This window comes from Oncorhynchus tshawytscha, linkage group LG10, assembly GCF_018296145.1.
Source record: "Oncorhynchus tshawytscha isolate Ot180627B linkage group LG10, Otsh_v2.0, whole genome shotgun sequence".
NCBI classification, from domain to species: Eukaryota; Metazoa; Chordata; class Actinopteri; order Salmoniformes; family Salmonidae; genus Oncorhynchus; species Oncorhynchus tshawytscha.
In genome coordinates this window covers 78,082,939-78,100,776 of record NC_056438.1, presented here as the reverse complement: position 1 = coordinate 78,100,776, position 17,838 = coordinate 78,082,939, and the positions used below count along the sequence as shown (strand labels likewise).

Below are 17,838 nucleotides of genomic sequence, written 5' to 3'. Positions count from 1 at the left end.
GTCTTCTCTTGAGAGCCATGTCTTGCCTATGGCGGCCTTTCTCAATAGCAAGGCTATGCTCACGGAGTCTGTACATCGTCAAAGCTTTCCTTAAGTTTGGGTCAGTCACAGTGGTCAGGTATTCTGCCACTGTGTACTCTCTGGTTAGGGCCAAATAGCATTCTAGTTTGCTCTGTTTTTTTGTTAATTCTTTCCAATGTGTCAAGTAATTATCCTTTTGTTTTCTCATGATTTGGTTGGGTCTAATTGTGCTGCTGTTCTGGGGCTCTGTGGGGTGTGTTTGTGAGCAAGGACCAGCTTGCTTAGGGGACTCTTCTCCAGGTTCATCATTCTGTAGGTGATGGCTTTGTTATGGAAGGTTTGGGAATCGCTTCCTTTTAGGTGGTTGTAGAATTATACAGCTTTTCTGGATGTTGATAATTAGTGGGTATCGGCCTAATTCTGCATGCATTATTTGGTGTCTACGTTGTGCACGGAGGATATTTTTGCAGAATTCTGCATGCAGAGTCTCAATTTGGTCTTTGTCCCATTTTGTGAAGTCTTGGTTGGTGAGCGGACTCCAGACCTCACAACCATACAGAGCAATGGGTTCTATAACTGATTCAAGTATTTTTAGCCAGATCCTAATTGTTATGGTCAAATGTTATGTTTGTTTTGTTGGCGTAGAAGGCCCTTCTTGCCTTGTCTCTCAGATCTTCTTGCCTTGTCTCTCAATTTTTATGAATTGTTCACCAGTCTAATGGCTTGGGAGTTAAGGAGCCGTTTTGGTCCTAGACTGGGCGCTCCGGTACAACTTGCCGTGCGGTAGCAGAGAAAACAGTCTATTGGTGACTGGTGTCTCCAACAATTGTATGGACTTTCCTCTGACACCTCCTGGATGGCAAGAAGCAGTGATGTACTGGGCCGTTCGCTCTACCCTCTGTAGCGCCTTACGGTCAGATGCCAAGCAGTGATGCAACCGGTCAGGATGCTCTCGGTGGTGCAGCTGTAGAACCTTTTGAGGATCTGGAGGCCCATGGCAATCTTTTCCTGAGGGGGAAAAGGTGTTGTCGTGCCCTCTTCACGACTGTCTTTGTATGTTTGTACCATGTTAGTTTGTTGGTGATGTGGACACCAAGGAACTTGAAACTCTCAACCCGCTCCACTACAGCCCCGTTGATGTTAATGGGGTCCTGTTCCGCCTTTTCCTGTAGTCCCCGATCAGCTCCTTTGTCTTGCTCACATTGAGGGAGAGGTTGTTGTCCTGGCACCACACTGCCAGTTCTCTGACCTCCTCCCTATAGGCCGTCTCGTCGTTGTCGGTGATCAGGCCTACCACTGTTGTTTCGTCAGCAAACTTAATGATGGTGTTGGAGCCATGTTTGGCAACGCAGTGACACTGAGTTGTTATTCAGCACTGTCAACACTTTGTTCAGCAGTTTTATAAGTCATAAAATGCTAAGTGTTTCCAAAAGCTTGTGTTGTTATTATTATATATATTATTATTAGCGGTTTGTGTCTTTTTTTAATATGGGGGAATATTTCACTTTCTCTGGCCATAGGAGTAACAACATGAATTGTTGCACAAGGCAGAAATAATGCTGTGTGACTTGAGTTTTTCCAGCCATCAGCTGGAAGACTGTGTCCCCTTTTCTCAGCGGAGGGAGGGAGAGAGGAGGGATGGTGAGTCGGGTGAGAGGAGGGAAAGAGGAGGGAAGGTGAGTCGGGTGAGAGGAGGGAAGGTGAGTCGGGTGAGAGGAGGGAGAGAGGAGGGAAGGTGAGTCGGGTGAGAGGAGGTGAAGGTGAGTCGGGTGAGAGGAGGGAGAGAGGAGGGAAAGTGAGTCGGGTGAGAGGAGGGTGAGAGGAGGGAAAGTGAGTCAGGTGAGAGGAGGGTGAGAGGAGGGAAGGTGAGTCAGGTGAGAGGAGGGTGAAAGGAGGGAGAGAGGAGGGAAAGTGAGTCGGGTGAGAGGAGGGAGAGAGGAGGGATGGTGAGTCGGGTGAGAGGAGGGAGAGAGGAGGGAAGGTGAGTCGGGTGAGAGGAGGGAGAGAGGAGGGAAGGTGAGTCGGGTGAGAGGAGGGAAGGTGAGTCGGGTGAGAGGAGGGAGAGAGGAGGGAAGGTGAGTCGGGTGAGAGGAGGGAGAGAGGAGGGAAGGTGAGTCGGGTGAGAGGAGGGAAGGTGAGTCGGGTGAGAGGAGGGAGAGAGGAGGGAAAGTGAGTCGGGTGAGGGAGGAGGGAGAGAGGAGGGATGGTGAGTCGGGTGAGAGGAGGGAGAGAGGAGGGACGGTGAGTCGGGTGAGAGGAGGGAGAGAGGAGGGAAGGTGAGTCGGGTGAGAGGAGGGAAGGTGGAGGGGAAGGTGAGTCGGGTGAGAGGAGGGAAGGTGAGTGAGTCGGTGAGAGGAGGGAGAGAGGAGTGAAGGTGAGTCGGGTAAGAGGAGGAAGAGAGGAGGGAAGGTGAGTCGGTGAGAGGAGGGAGAGAGGAGGGACGGTGAGTCGGGTGAGAGGAGAGAGAGAGGAGGGAAGGTGAGTCGGGTGAGAGGAGGGAGAGAGGAGGGAAGGTGAGTCGGGTGAGAGGAGGGAGAGAGGAGGGAAGGTGAGTCGGGTGAGAGGAGGGAGAGAGGAGGGAAGGTGAGTCGGGTGAGAGGAGGGAAGGTGAGTCGGGTGAGAGGAGGGAGAGAGGAGGGAAGGTGAGTCGGGTGAGAGGAGGGAAGGTGAGTCGGGTGAGAGGAGGGAGAGAGGAGGGAAGGTGAGTCGGGTGAGAGGAGGGAAGGTGAGTCGGGTGAGAGGAGGAAGAGAGGAGGGAAGGTGAGTCGGGTGAGAGGAGGGAGAGAGGAGGGACGGTGAGTCGGGTGAGAGGAGGGACGGTGAGCCGGGTGAGAGGAGGGAGAGAGGAGGGATGATGAGTCGGGTGAGAGGAGGGAAGGTGAGTCGGGTGAGAGGAGGGAGAGAGGAGGGAAGGTGAGTCGGGTGAGAGGAGGGAAGGTGAGTTGGGTGAGGAGGAGGGAGAGAGGAGGGAAGGTGAGTCGGGTGAGAGGAGGGACGGTGAGCCGGGTGAGAGGAGGGAGAGAGGAGGGATGATGAGTCGGGTGAGAGGAGGGAGAGAGGAGGGACGGTGAGTCGGGTGAGAGGAGGGTGAGAGGAGGGAAGGTGAGTCGGGTGAGAGGAGGGAGAGAGGAGGGAAGGTGAGTCGGGTGAGAGGAGGGAGAGAGGAGGGACGGTGAGTCGGGTGAGAGGAGGGTGAGAGGAGGGACGGTGAGTCGGATGAGAGGAGAGAGAGAGGAGGGAAGGTGAGTCGGGTGAGAGGAGGGAGAGAGGAGGGATGGTGAGTCGGGTGAGAGGAGGGAGAGAGGAGGGAAGGTGAGTCGGGTGAGAGGAGGGAGAGAGGAGGGATGGTGAGTCGGGTGAGAGGAGGGAAGGTGAGTCGGGTGAGAGGAGGGAGAGAGGAGGGAAGGTGAGTCGGGTGAGAGGAGGGAAGGTGAGTCGGGTGAGAGGAGGGAAGGTGAGTCGGGTGAGAGGAGGGAAGGTGAGTCGGGTGAGAGGAGGGAGAGAGGAGGGATGGTGAGTCGGGTGAGAGGAGGGAGAGAGGAGGGATGGTGAGTCGGGTGAGAGGAGGGATGGTGAGTCGGGTGAGAGGCAGCCTCACCCTCCTCTCCTTCCCTCCCCTCAGACTGACCATCAGATCCAGTCCACCAGACCAGTACAGAAAAGCGAATTATTATGCTCATTCAGCTGTGCCTCACAAGTAATACAACAAATGATCCATAATCAGGTTGATCATACACATTTTTTTAAATATAATTTCTTAATTAAGTCATTTAAGTATAGCCAATATGCAGTGATAAAGTATTGAGCATATAGCCTACCGCATGTTTAGAGTCTCAGCGTGGGGATAAAGCAGTGTGTTTAGAGTCTCAGTGTGGGGGTAAAGCAGTATGTTTAGAGTCTCAGTGTGGGGGTAAAGCAGTGTGTTTATAGTCTCAGTGTGGGGGTAAAGCAGTATGTTTAGAGTCTCAGCGTGGGGGTAAAGCAGTGTGTTTAGAGTCTCAGCGTGGGGGTAAAGCAGTGTGTTTAGAGTCTCAGTGTGGGGGTAAAGCAGTATGTTTAGAGTCTCAGCGTGGGGGTAAAGCAGTATGTTTAGAGTCTCAGTGTGGGGGTAAAGCAGTATGTTTAGAGTCTAAGTGTGGGGATAAAGCAGTATGTTTAGAGTCTCAGCGTGGGGATAAAGCAGTATGTTTAGAGTCTAAGTGTGGGGATAAAGCAGTATGTTTAGAGTCTCAGTGTGGGGGTAAAGCAGTATGTTTAGAGTCTCAGTGTGGGGGTAAAGCAGTATGTTTAGAGTCTCAGCGTGGGGATAAAGCAGTATGTTTAGAGTTTCAGCGTGGGGATAAAGCAGTATGTTTAGAGTCTCAGCGTGGGGGTAAAGCAGTGTGTTTAGAGTCTCAGTGTGGGGGTAAAGCAGTATGTTTAGAGTCTCAGCGTGGGGGTAAAGCAGTGTGTTTAGAGTCTCAGCGTGGGGATAAAGCAGTATGTTTAGAGTCTCAGCGTGGGGGTAAAGCAGTATGTTTAGAGTCTCAGCGTGGGGATAAAGCAGTATGTTTAGAGTCTAAGTGTGGGGATAAAGCAGTATGTTTAGAGTCTCAGTGTGGGGGTAAAGCAGTATGTTTAGAGTCTCAGCGTGGGAGCAAAGCAGTATGTTTAGAGTCTTAGCGTGGGGATAAAGCAGTATGTTTAGAGTCTAAGTGTGGGGATAAAGCAGTATGTTTAGAGTCTCAGTGTGGGGGTAAAGCAGTATGTTTAGAGTCTCAGTGTGGGGGTAAAGCAGTATGTTTAGAGTCTCAGCGTGGGAGCAAAGCAGTATGTTTAGAGTCTTAGCGTGGGGATAAAGCAGTATGTTTAGAGTCTAAGTGTGGGGATAAAGCAGTATGTTTAGAGTCTCAGTGTGGGGGTAAAGCAGTATGTTTAGAGTCTCAGTGTGGGGGTAAAGCAGTATGTTTAGAGTCTCAGCGTGGGGATAAAGCAGTATGTTTAGAGTCTCAGTGTGGGGGTAAAGCAGTATGTTTAGAGTCTCAGCGTGGGGGTAAAGCAGTATGTTTAGAGTCTCAGCGTGGGGGTAAAGCAGTATGTTTAGAGTCTCAGCGTGGGGGTAAAGCAGTATGTTTAGAGTCTCAGCGTGGGGGTAAAGAAAACAACCAGATGTAGCTAAACTCACATACATCGACCTGTCTGTTTCGAAACGGCAGCAATCATAAAATCATAAGCCTTGTTCTCCATGGAGTCCATTGGTCACTCTTACAGCGGTAGCTAAAAGTAGCTAAACATAGTCAAAAATCCAAATTATAGAGACAAAATGTGTGTGTGTGTGTGTGTGTGTGTGTGTGTGTGTGTGTCATCATAATGTATTTGAATCTTTAATTTGGAAACCTAGTCAGGGATTACTTGTTGGAATACACTCAAAAGATTAAACTTCCTCTATGTTTTATGTCCTCACTGCTTTTGACCTACTTACAGTAATGTGTTGCCTACATGGATAACCTCACTAAAGGTTCAGCTCAAATGTAACAAAAGTCTCCAAAACAGTTATTTCTTCATGATTCTCTTCCGAGGGTAGACCATTGTCACTTCCCAGACAAGGTATCTTCAATGAACAAGTACTGTATCTGCCCGTCTGATAAAAAGAACAAAGAAACTGGAAAAATGTGGTTTCTGACCTCTCTCTCTCTCTCTCTCTCTCTCCTCTCCTCTCTCTCCTCTCCTCTCCTCTCCTCTCCTCTCCTCTCCTCTCCTCTCCCTCTCCTCTCCTCTCCTCTCCTCTCCTCTCCCTCCCCTCTCTCTCTCTCCCTCCTCTCTCCCTCCCTCTCTCCTCTCCTCTCTCTCCCTCTCCTCTCCTCTCCTCTCCCTCTCCTCTCCTCTCCTCTCCTCTCCTCTCCTCTCCTCTCCTCTCCTCTCCTCTCCTCTCCTCTCCTCTCCTCTCCTCTCCTCTCCTCTCTCCCTCCCTCTCCTCTCCTCTCTCTCTCCTCTCCCTCCCTCTCCTCTCTCTCTCCTCTCCTGTCCCCTCCTCTCTCTCTCCTCTCCTCCCCCCCTCTCCTTTCCTCTCCCTCCCCTCTCTCTCTCCTTTCCTCTCCCTCTCCTCTCTCTCTCCTCTCCTCTCCTATCCTCTCCTCTCCTCTCCTCTCCTCTCCTCTCCTCTCCTCTCCTCTCCTCTCCTCTCTCTCTCCCTCCCTCTCTCTCCCCTCTCCCTCCCTCCCTCCCCTCTCCTCTCCTCTCTCTCCTCCCCTCTCCTCTCCTCTCCTCTCTCTCTCTCTCTCTCCTCTCCTCTCCTCTCCTCTCCTCTCCTCTCCTCTCCTCTCCTCTCCTCTCCTCTCCTCTCCCTCTCCTCTCCTCTCTCTCTCTCTCTCTCTCTCTCTCTCCCTCCCTCCCCTCTCCTCTCCTCTCTCCCCTCCTCTCCTCTCCTCTCCTCTCCTCTCCTCTCCTCTCCTCTCCTCTCCTCTCCTCTCCTCTCCTCTACTTTCTCCCTCTCTCTCTCTCCCTCTGTCCATCCCTCTGTCTCTCTCTCTCAATTCAATTCAATTCAAGGGCTTTATTGGCGTGGGAAACGTGTTAACATTGCCAAAGCAAGTGAGGTAGATAATATAAAAAGTGAATATATAAAGTGAAATAAACAATAAAAATTAACAGTAAACATCACATCTCTCTTGCTCCCTCAGTCTCTCTCTCGCTCTGTCTCTCTTGCTCCCTCAGTCTCTCCTTTCTCTCGCTCAATTCAACTAATTTCAATCTCTCTCTCTCTCTCTCTCTCTCTCTCTCTCATTCCCTCTCTCTCCCTCGCTCCCACAGTCTCTCTCTCCTTCAGTCTCTCTCACTCCCTCAGTCTCTCTCGCTCCCTCTCTTTCTCTCGCTCCCTAAATCTCTCTCGCTCACTAAGTCTCTCTCTCTCTCGCTCCCTCAATCTCTCTCGCTCCCTCAGTCTCTCTCGCTCCCTTAGTCTCTCCTTTCTCTCGCTCTCTCTCAATTCAACTAATTTCAATCTCTCTCTGTCTCTGTCTCTATCTCACCCCCCCATCTCAAAATAATTGTGAGAGATTAGATCTGCGTTTTGAGTTTCTGCAAACAGCATAGCACTGGCCTCTGTCTCTCTGTGTGTGAGCATCAACAAGGACTCTCTCGTAAAATATATTTTTCCTCAATAAAACAACCCAGAATGAATTAAGGTTAAGTACAATTCAAGTTTCCAACCAGGTCAATCTTGTTCATCTCATTGTCAATCACACATATATGTATTTTCCGGAAAATCCATCCAACAAAAGACTTAGACAAAGTCAAATATAATATACCACATCCGTTCCTTAAATATGGAATATTGGATAGCCAAATATAACTCTAAATTCTATTTTCTGTCGTCTTCTCAGAAGCGATTAACAAAAACACCTAATGGATAAGCTATTTGTTGAAAAACCCTGGGATTTCAGATTTACCCAGATGGGTATTTAGTTCAATATAACCCCTGGAACAGCCATGTCATGGCCAGAGTCATCCCTCCCTCCCTCCCTCTCTCCCTCTCTCCCTACCTCCCTCCCTCTCTCCCTACCTCCCTCCCTCTCTCCCTACCTCCCTCCCTCTCTCCCTACCTCCCTCCCTCTCTCCCTACCTCTCGTTGTGATATGTTTCAAAATGCTTTGGATTTAAGGGATTAAAGATAGCGTGGGCTGAGTAGCCATATTTGGTAGGTTTCAAACTACAGACTTTGATTGGGAACAGAACAGGACCCATCTAACCTGATAGAACAGGACCCATCTAACCTGACAGAACAGGAACCATCTAACCTGACAGAACAGGAACCATCTAACCTGACAGAACAGGACCCATCTAACCTGACAGAACAGGACCCATCTAACCTGACAGAACAGGAACCATCTAACCTGACAGAACAGGACCCATCTAACCTGACAGAACAGGAACCATCTAACCTGACAGAACAGGAACAGGGTTTCTGCAGGAGGAGGTAGTCCTATACAGTAGTGTGAGTAGGGTTTCTGCAGAAGGAGGTAGTCCTATACAGTAGTGTGAGTAGGGTTTCTGCAGGAGGAGTTAGTCCTATACAGTAGTATGAGTAGGGTTTCTGCAGAAGGAGGTAGACCTATACAGTAGTGTGAGTAGGGTTTCTGCAGGAGGAGGTAGTCCTATACAGTAGTGTGAGTAGGGTTTCTGCAGAAGGAGGTAGACCTATACAGTAGTATGAGTGGGGTTTCTGCAGGAGGAGGTAGTCCTATGCAGTAGTATGAGTGGGGTTTCTGCAGGAGGAGGTAGTCCTATGCAGTAGTATGAGTAGGGTTTCTGCAGTAGTGTGAGTAGGGTTTCTGCAGGAGGAGGTAGTCCTATGCAGTAGTATGAGTGGGGTTTCTGCAGGAGGAGGTAGTCCTATGCAGTAGTGTGAGTAGGGTTTCTGCAGGAGGAGGTAGACCTATACAGTAGTGTGAGTAGGGTTTCTGCAGAAGGAGGTAGACCTACACAGTAGTGTGAGTAGGGTTTCTGCAGAAGGAGGTAGACCTATACAGTAGTGTGAGTAGGGTTTCTGCAGGAGGAGGTAGACCTATACAGTAGCGTGAGTAGGGTTTCTGCAGAAGGAGGTATTCCTATACAGTAGTGTGAGTAGGGTTTCTGCAGGAGGAGGTAGACCTATACAGTAGCGTGAGTAGGGTTTCTGCAGAAGGGGGTAGTCCTATACAGTAGTGTGAGTAGGGTTTCTGCAGGAGGAGGTAGTCCTATACAGTAGTGTGAGTAGGGTTTCTGCAGTCCAGCTACCATACTTTTTACACTACCGGACTTTCAGTTCAGAGAGTGTTCTATAACAAACCCCAGAGACAGTAATGCAGTGTGTGGAACGTTACGGTGCCATACGGTACTGTATGACTTGGTATTAGCAGGAGTGGTCTGTCTAGTTGACCTACTGGCGTTGTCATGACGTTGGCCTGGGGGATAGGTTTATGACAGTCATAAATACCTCTTTCCCCCTTTTTCCTCTCTCTACCCTACTGATGTTACATTTGCAAACCCCTTTGGTTAACATAGAGATTCTGGGAACATCAGAAGGTGGGGGGAAATGAGCTATATTCTGGTAATCCGACCAATTGAACATATGCAGTGGTACTTAATGAATATGATGTCAGTTCGGTTGTCATCTGAGACATTCTCATCAATGATAAGATGACATAAACTCTACAGTGGAAAGTCTACACATCAGAGTTATCGGATTCACATGGAATTGTTGTTCAATTTAAATGTTTGAATATGAAATTATTCATGATGGGATGAAATGTGATTTTAGCTTCTAAAATGTGAGATTTGGGTTTTCATAAGGTAGGGCTCTGCTCAATCAGTGGCCCGCCCCTGTGAAGGGACATGGGCTACAAAACTTTTCAAACACGCCCTCCTCTCCCTTCCTATATTAAGCCTTGACGACAATGTAACCTCCTGTTCCGAGGATGTGAGGACGACGGTCCGATGTCAGAATGGTTCAGATAATAACTACAGAACGAAGTAAACATCAGCGTGAGCTTTGGTTGCGAATGGTATGAACTTTGAACTCTTATTCAAGTGATACCTCCTAGCCGTTGAGTCAGCAACAGCAGATGCAAACGAGGGTTGGGAAGGAACAGACAGAGTAGCCCGTCTATCACACAACGACATTACTACAACGTATCCAATTGACCACCAGAGACATTCTTCAAAGGACTCGGTTGGGCAACTCGGCCTTCCATCTACCACCAACCTACCGAAGCGTAGCTCAGAGTAAATATTTATTGCATTTTCCTTTTCCAAATGGGCGGTAATTTAGAATGCATAAGATACTGTATTTACGATAGCACCACTTCTTCCCTTTGTTCCTCAGTCTTCCCGCTCTTTCACTCAAACCCAGACGCTTTTCTTTTGTGTAACAAGCTGTCATATCTGTTCCTCCCGCTAGGGACGTTTTCCTTTATGACGTAATTTGTAATCAAGTTATGATTAATTATGTGTATGTGTAATTAGTTAGGTATTTAGTAAATAAATAATTAAACCCAATTTTGTATTGCTGATTCAACTTGTTAGCCAGGGTTTGTGCAGATAACCAAGAATTTACAACTTTCAGATGAGACTGAATTAAGGTGACGATTAATATTGACTGCTATTGATGTAAAATATTACTAGGTGTTTAAGAGTTTATTCGGAAGATAACAGTTCTATAAATATTATTTCGTGGTGCCCCGACTCTCTAGTTAATTATATTTACATGATTAGCTCAATCAGGTAATATTAATTACGGATAAATTATTTTACAGAATAGCATGTCATATCACTTAATCCGGCATTGCCAAAGACACGATAGCGTCATTGATCTTTTAAAATTATTACATCATAAAAGGATACACCCTCCAACCCCCAGTTTCTCCCCCTACCCCAGCTGGGAGGGCAGGCAGGGTAGGCTGCTCAACAGTCCACACTTAGAAGGTTGTACCCATAAAAGAGCTAGTGATTTTTCACAACGTAATCTTCTGTTCAACAGCCCCTGACCAGACAGGGCTGCTAGGGGCCCTGACATGCTAGGTGCTATAATCTGACATGCTAGGGGCTATAACCTGACATGCTAGGAGCTATAATCTGACATGCTAGGTGCTATACCCTGACATGCTAGGGGCTATAACCTGACATGCTAGGAGCTATAACCTGACATGCTAGGGGCTATACCCTGACAAGCTAGGGGCTATACCCTGGCTATACCCCTAGGGGCTATAACCTGACATGCTAGGGGCTATACCCTGGCTATACCCCTAGGGTCTATAACCTGACATGCTAGGTAATATAATCTGACATGCTAGGTGCTATAACCTGACATGCTAGGGGCTATAACCTGACATGCTAGGGGCTATAACCTGACATGCTAGGGGCTATAACCTGACAAGCTAGGGGCTATACCCTGACATGCTAGGAGCTATAATCTGACATGCTAGGTGCTATACCCTGACATGCTAGGGGCTATACCCTGACATGCTAGGGGCTATAACCTGACATGCTAGGGGCTATAACCTGACATGCTAGGTGCTATAACCTGACATGCTAGGGGCTATACCCTGACATGCTAGGGGCTATAACCTGACATGCTAGGGGCTATACCCTGACATGCTAGGGGCTATAACCTGACATGCTAGGGGCTATAACCTGACATGCTAGGGGCTATACCCTGACATGCTAGGGGCTATACCCTGACATGCTAGGGGCTATAACCTGACATGCTTGGCTGCTATAACCTGACATGCTAGGGGCTCTACCCTGACATGCTAGGGGCTATAACCTGACATGCTTGGCTGTTATACCCTGACATGCTAGGGGCTAGGGGCTAAGGCTATACCCTGACACTATGCATTTGAATATGGCTTGGGAGGAGCTCTAGCTTTGTCCTGTCTGGACTAGTGTAGTACATATAATTGTTTGCTGCCCATCACGCTTTACCCTCACTAACAGCTTTACCCTCACTAACAGTTCACTACGCTTTACCCTCACTAACAGTCCACTATGCTTTACCCTCACTAACAGTTCACTATGCTTTACCCTCACTAACAGTCCACTATGCTTTACCCTCACTAACAGTCCACTACGCTTTACCCTCACTAACAGTCCACTACGCTTTACCCTCACTAACAGCTTTACCCTCACTAACATTCCACTATGCTTTACCCTCACTAACAATTCACTATGCTTTACCCTCACTAACAGCTTTACCCTCACTAACAGCTTTACCCTCACTAACAGTTCACTATGCTTTACCCTCACTAACAGTCCACTATGCTTTACCCTCACTAACAGCTTTACCCTCACTAACAGACCACTATGCTTTACCCTCACTAACAGTTCACTATGCTTAACCCTCACTAAAAGTTCACTATGCTTTACCCTCACTAACAGCTTTACCCTCACTAACAGTTCACTATGCTTTACCCTCACTAACAGTCCACTATGCTTTACCCTCACTAACAGCTTTACCCTCACTAACAGCTTTACCCTCAATAACAGCTTTACCCTCACTAACAGTCCACTATGATTTACCCTCACTAACAGCTTTACCCCCACTAACAGTCCACTATGATTTACCCTCACTAACAGCTTTACCCTCACTAACAGCTTTACAATCAATAACAGCTTTACCCTCACTAACAGCTTTACCCTCACTAACAGTCCACTATGATTTACCCTCACTAACAGCTTTACCCTCACTAACAGTTCACTATGCGTTACCCTCACTAACAGTTCACTATGCTTTACCCTCACTAACAGCTTTACCCTCACTAACAGTCCACTATGCTTTACCCTCACTAACAGTCCACTACGCTTTACCCTCACTAACAGCTTTACCCTCACTAACAGCTTTACCCTCACTAACAGTCCACTACGCTTTACCCTCACGAACAGTTCACTATGCTTTACCCTCACTAACAGTCCACTACGCTTTACCCTCACTAACAGCTTTACCCTCACTAAAAGCTTTACCCTCACTAACAGCTTTACCCTCACTAACAGTCCACTATGATTTACCCTCACTAACAGCTTTACCCTCACCAACAGTTCACTATGCTTTACCCTCACTAACAGTTCACTATGCTTTACCCTCACTAACAGCTTTACCCTCACTAACAGTCCACTATGCTTTACCCTCACTAACAGCTTTACCCTCACTAACAGTTCACTATGCTTTACCCTCACTAACAGCTTTCCCCTCACTAACAGTCCACTATGCTTTACCCTCACTAACAGTCCACTATGCTTTACCCTCACTAACAGTCCACTACGCTTTACCCTCACGAACAGCTTTACCCTCACTAACAGCTTTACCCTCACTAACAGTCCACTACGCTTTACCCTCACGAACAGTTCACTATGCTTTACCCTCACTAACAGTCCACTACGCTTTACCCTCACTAACAGCTTTACCCTCACTAACAGCTTTACCCTCACTAACAGCTTTACCCTCACGAACAGTCCACTATGCTTTACCCTCACTAACAGTCCACTATGCTTTACCCTCACTAACAGTCCACTATGCTTTACCCTCACTAACAGCTTTACCCTCACTAACAGTTCACTATGCTTTACCCTCACTGACAGCTTTACCCTCACTAACAGTTCACTATGCTTTACCCTCACTAACAGCTTTACCCTCACTACAGCTTTACCCTCACTAACAGTTTTACCCTCACTAACAGTTCACTATGCTTTACCCTCACTAACAGCTTTACCCTCACTAACAGTTCACTGTGCTTTACCCTCACTAACAGTCCACTATGCTTTACCCTCACTAACAGCTTTACCCTCACTGACAGTCCACTATGCTTTACCCTCACTAACAGTTCACTATGCTTTACCCTCACTAACAGCTTTACCCTCACTAACAGTTCACTGTGCTTTACCCTCACTAACAGTTCACTGTGCTTTACCCTCACTAACAGCTTTACCCTCACTAACAGTTCACTGTGCTTTACCCTCACGAACAGTCCACTATGCTTTACCCTCACTAACAGCTTTACCCTCACTAACAGTCCACTATGCTTTACCCTCACTAACAGCTTTACCCTCACTAACAGTTCACTACGCTTTACCCTCACTAACAGTTCACTATGATTTACCCTCACTAACAGCTTTACCCTCACTAACAGCTTTACCCTCACAAACAGCTTTACCCTCACTAACAGTTCACTATGCTTTACCCTCACTAACAGTCCACTATGCTTTACCCTCACTAACAGTCCACTATGCTTTACCCTCACTAACAGCTTTACCCTCACTAACAGTCCACTATGCTTTACCCTCACTAACAGTCCACTACGCTTTACCCTCACTAACAGCTTTACCCTCACTAACAGCTTTACCCTCACTAACAGTTCACTGTGCTTTACCCTCACTAACAGTCCACTATGCTTTACCCTCATTAACAGCTTTACCCTCACTGACAGTCCACTATGCTTTACCCTCACTAACAGTTCACTATGCTTTACCCTCACTAACAGTTCACTATGCTTTACCCTCACTAACAGCTTTACCCTCACTAACAGTTCACTGTGCTTTATCCTCACTAACAGTTCACTGTGCTTTACCCTCACTAACAGCTTTACCCTCACTAACAGTTCACTGTGCTTTACCCTCACGAACAGTCCACTATGCTTTACCCTCACTAACAGCTTTACCCTCACTAACAGTCCACTATGCTTTACCCTCACTAACAGCTTTACCCTCACTAACAGTTCACTACGCTTTACCCTCACTAACAGTTCACTATGCTTTACCCTCACTAACAGCTTTACCCTCACTAACAGCTTTACCCTCACGAACAGCTTTACCCTCACTAACAGTTCACTATGCTTTACCCTCACTAACAGTCCACTACGCTTTACCCTCACTAACAGTCCACTATGCTTTACCCTCACTAACAGCTTTACCCTCACTAACAGTCCACTATGCTTTACCCTCACTAACAGCTTTACCCTCACTAACAGCTTTACCCTCACTAACAGTTCACTATGCTTTACCCTCACTAACAGCTTTACCCTCACTAACAGTTCACTGTGCTTTACCCTCACTAACAGTTCACTGTGCTTTACCCTCACTAACAGCTTTACCCTCACTAACAGTCCACTATGCTTTACCCTCACTAACAGCTTTACCCTCACTAACAGTCCACTATGATTTACCCTCACTAACAGCTTTACCCTTACTAACAGTTCACTATGCTTTACCCTCACTAACAGTTCACTGTGCTTTATCCTCACTAACAGTCCACTATGCTTTACCCTCACTAACAGTCCACTACGCTTTACCCTCACTAACAGTCCACTACGCTTTACCCTCACTAACAGTCCACTACGCTTTACCCTCACTAACAGTTCACTACGCTTTACCCTCACTAACAGTTCACTACGCTTTACCCTCACTAACAGTCCACTGTGCTTTACCCTCACTAACAGCTTTACCCTCACTAACAGTTCACTATGCTTTACCCTCACTAACAGTTCACTACGCTTTACCCTCACTAACAGTTCACTATGCTTTACCCTCACTAACAGTCCACTGTGCTTTACCCTCACTAACAGTCCACTATGCTTTACCCTCACTAACAGTTCACTATGCTTTACCCTCACTAACAGTTCACTACGCTTTACCCTCACTAACAGTCCACTGTGCTTTACCCTCACTAACAGTCCACTATGCTTTACCCCCACTAACAGTCCACTGTGCTTTACCCTCCCTAACAGCTTTACCCTCACTAACAGCTTTACCCTCACTAACAGTTCACTGTGCTTTAGCCTCACTAACAGTTCACTGTGCTTTACCCTCACTAACAGTTCACTATGCTTTACCCTCACTAACAGTCCACTGTGCTTTACCCTCACTAACAGTCCACTATGCTTTACCCTCACTAACAGTCCACTATGCTTTACCCTCACTAACAGTTCACTATGCTTTACCCTCACTAACAGTCCACTGTGCTTTACCCTCACTAACAGTCCACTATGCTTTACCCTCACTATGCTTTACCCTCACTAACAGTCCACTGTGCTTTACCATCACTAACAGTTCACTGTGCTTTACCCTCACTAACAGTCCACTATGCTTTACCCTCACTAACAGCTTTACCCTCACTAACAGCTTTACCCTCACTAACAGTCCACTATTCACAAGCAGATGTTATGTAGAAGAACATTATGCAATAGCCAGTACAGCAGCTGACTTACCCTGCATCTTGTCCATATCCACAAATTAAGGCATCCTTTGCTCCTTCAACTTTGTAGAAATTATCTGAAAAGCAGATGAGGAACATGTTTTATACACAATACATACAACTAAGGTAATAAAACAATACAGTCTTAAGGCCTGCTTTACATGGTCCAACCAATTGAGAGTTCCTGAGCTGGTCGTTCCAGCGGCCAGTAACCTAACAGTCATTTTATTTTAATTGAACCTTTATTTAACTAAGCAATCAGTTAAGAAAAAAAAATCTTATTTAAAGTGGGCTCACTGCCTTGTTCAGGGGAAGAATTACAGATTTGTACCATGTCAGCACGGGGATTTTGAACTAGCAACCTTTTGAGTTACTGGCCCAACGCTCCAATCACTAGGCTACCTGCCGCCCCAGTAATACACACTACAGCTTTGACCCATCATCACTGTGCACCCGCCCGCCTACCTTATACATGCCATTTAGCAGACGATTTTATCTAAAGCAACTTACAGTCTAAGAGTGTTGGATTAAATGCAGAAGACATATGACTCCGGGAATTGAACCCACAATTCTGGCTTTGCAAGCACCATCCTCTACCAACTGACCAATTACAGTACTGAGTGTAATTTTTAATTGCAGCATACCAATTCATATTTAGTGTGTCATATCCCTTCCACTCGTATTGGCCTTAACAAAGGCTTCCAAACTGGCCGTGCCTACAGCGCAGAACAGACCGAAAGGACATGACCCCCAAAAAAAAAAAAAACCTTCATTGGTGACGAAGTCGTTCATGGAGCTCCAGGTCCTGTTGTTACAGGTGAAAGTGTCGTTGACGTTGTACGACGAGTTGACGCAGTGTGCCGCGCTACGGACGCACTTCTGCCGCAGGATGCCCATGAAGAGCTGCAGGCCGATCAGGGCGAACACGCTCAGGCAGAACACAGTCAGGATCATCACGTCCGCAAGCTTCTTCACTGACTGGATCAGAGCACCAACGATGGTCTTCAGGCCTGAGGGAGACACAATAGATTATACAATGTCCCCAATAGACTTGACAGTTAAACAGTGTCCCTACCCTGGTCTTCAGGCCTGAGGGAGACACAATAGATTATACAATGTCCCCAATAGACTTGACAGTTAAACAGTGTCCCTACCATGGTCTTCAGCCATTACAGTACAGTGCAATGTCCTGCAAGTCTTCACACCTATCAGCTAGCCTTATAGTACAATGTCCTGCAAGTCTTCACACCTATCAGCTATCATTACAGTACAATGTCCTGCAAGGCTTCACACCTATCAGCTAGCATTACAGTACAATGTCCTGCAAGGCTTCACACCTATCAGCTAGCCTTACAGTACAATGTCCTGCAAGGCTTCACACCTATCAGCTAGCATTACAGTACAATGTCCTGCAAGGCTTCACACCTATCAGCTAGCATTACAGTGCAATGTCCTGCAAGTCTTCACACCTATCAGCTAGCCTTATAGTACAATGTCCTGCAAGGCTTCACACCTATCAGCTAGCCTTACAGTACAATGTCCTGCAAGGCTTCACACCTATCAGCTAGCATTACAGTACAATGTCCTGCAAGTCTTCACACCTATCAGCTAGCATTACAGTACAATGTCCTGCAAGTCTTCACACCTATCAGCTAGCATTACAGTACAATGTCCTGCAAGTCTTCACACCTATCAGCTAGCATTACAGTACAATGTCCTGCAAGTCTTCACACCTATCAGCTATCATTACAGTACAATGTCCTGCAAGGCTTCACACCTATCAGCTAGCATTACAGTACAATGTCCTGCAAGGCTTCACACCTATCAGCTAGCCTTACAGTACAATGTCCTGCAAGGCTTCACACCTATCAGCTAGCATTACAGTACAATGTCCTGCAAGTCTTCACACCTATCAGCTAGCCTTATAGTACAATGTCCTGCAAGGCTTCACACCTATCAGCTAGCCTTACAGTACAATGTCCTGCAAGGCTTCACACCTATCAGCTATCATTACAGTACAATGTCCTGCAAGTCTTCACACCTATCAGCTAGCCTTATAGTACAATGTCCTGCAAGGCTTCACACCTATCAGCTATCATTATAGTACAATGTCCTGCAAG

General features: G+C 47.1%; 1 protein-coding gene across 1 annotated transcript in view; it reads right to left on the bottom strand.

Annotated features, from left to right (window-relative positions):
* The window catches only part of LOC112260936 (sodium channel protein type 4 subunit alpha B-like), a 124,892-nt gene that overhangs the window by 61,976 nt on the left and 45,078 nt on the right, over positions 1-17,838 (bottom strand). Inside the window, exons 7-8 of the mRNA XM_042329603.1 lie at positions 16,486-16,728; positions 15,732-15,795 (exon numbers count right to left, since the gene is read on the bottom strand). Of these exons, the coding sequence (XP_042185537.1) occupies positions 15,732-15,795; positions 16,486-16,728 (307 nt within the window). The remainder of the gene's footprint in view (positions 1-15,731; positions 15,796-16,485; positions 16,729-17,838) is intronic.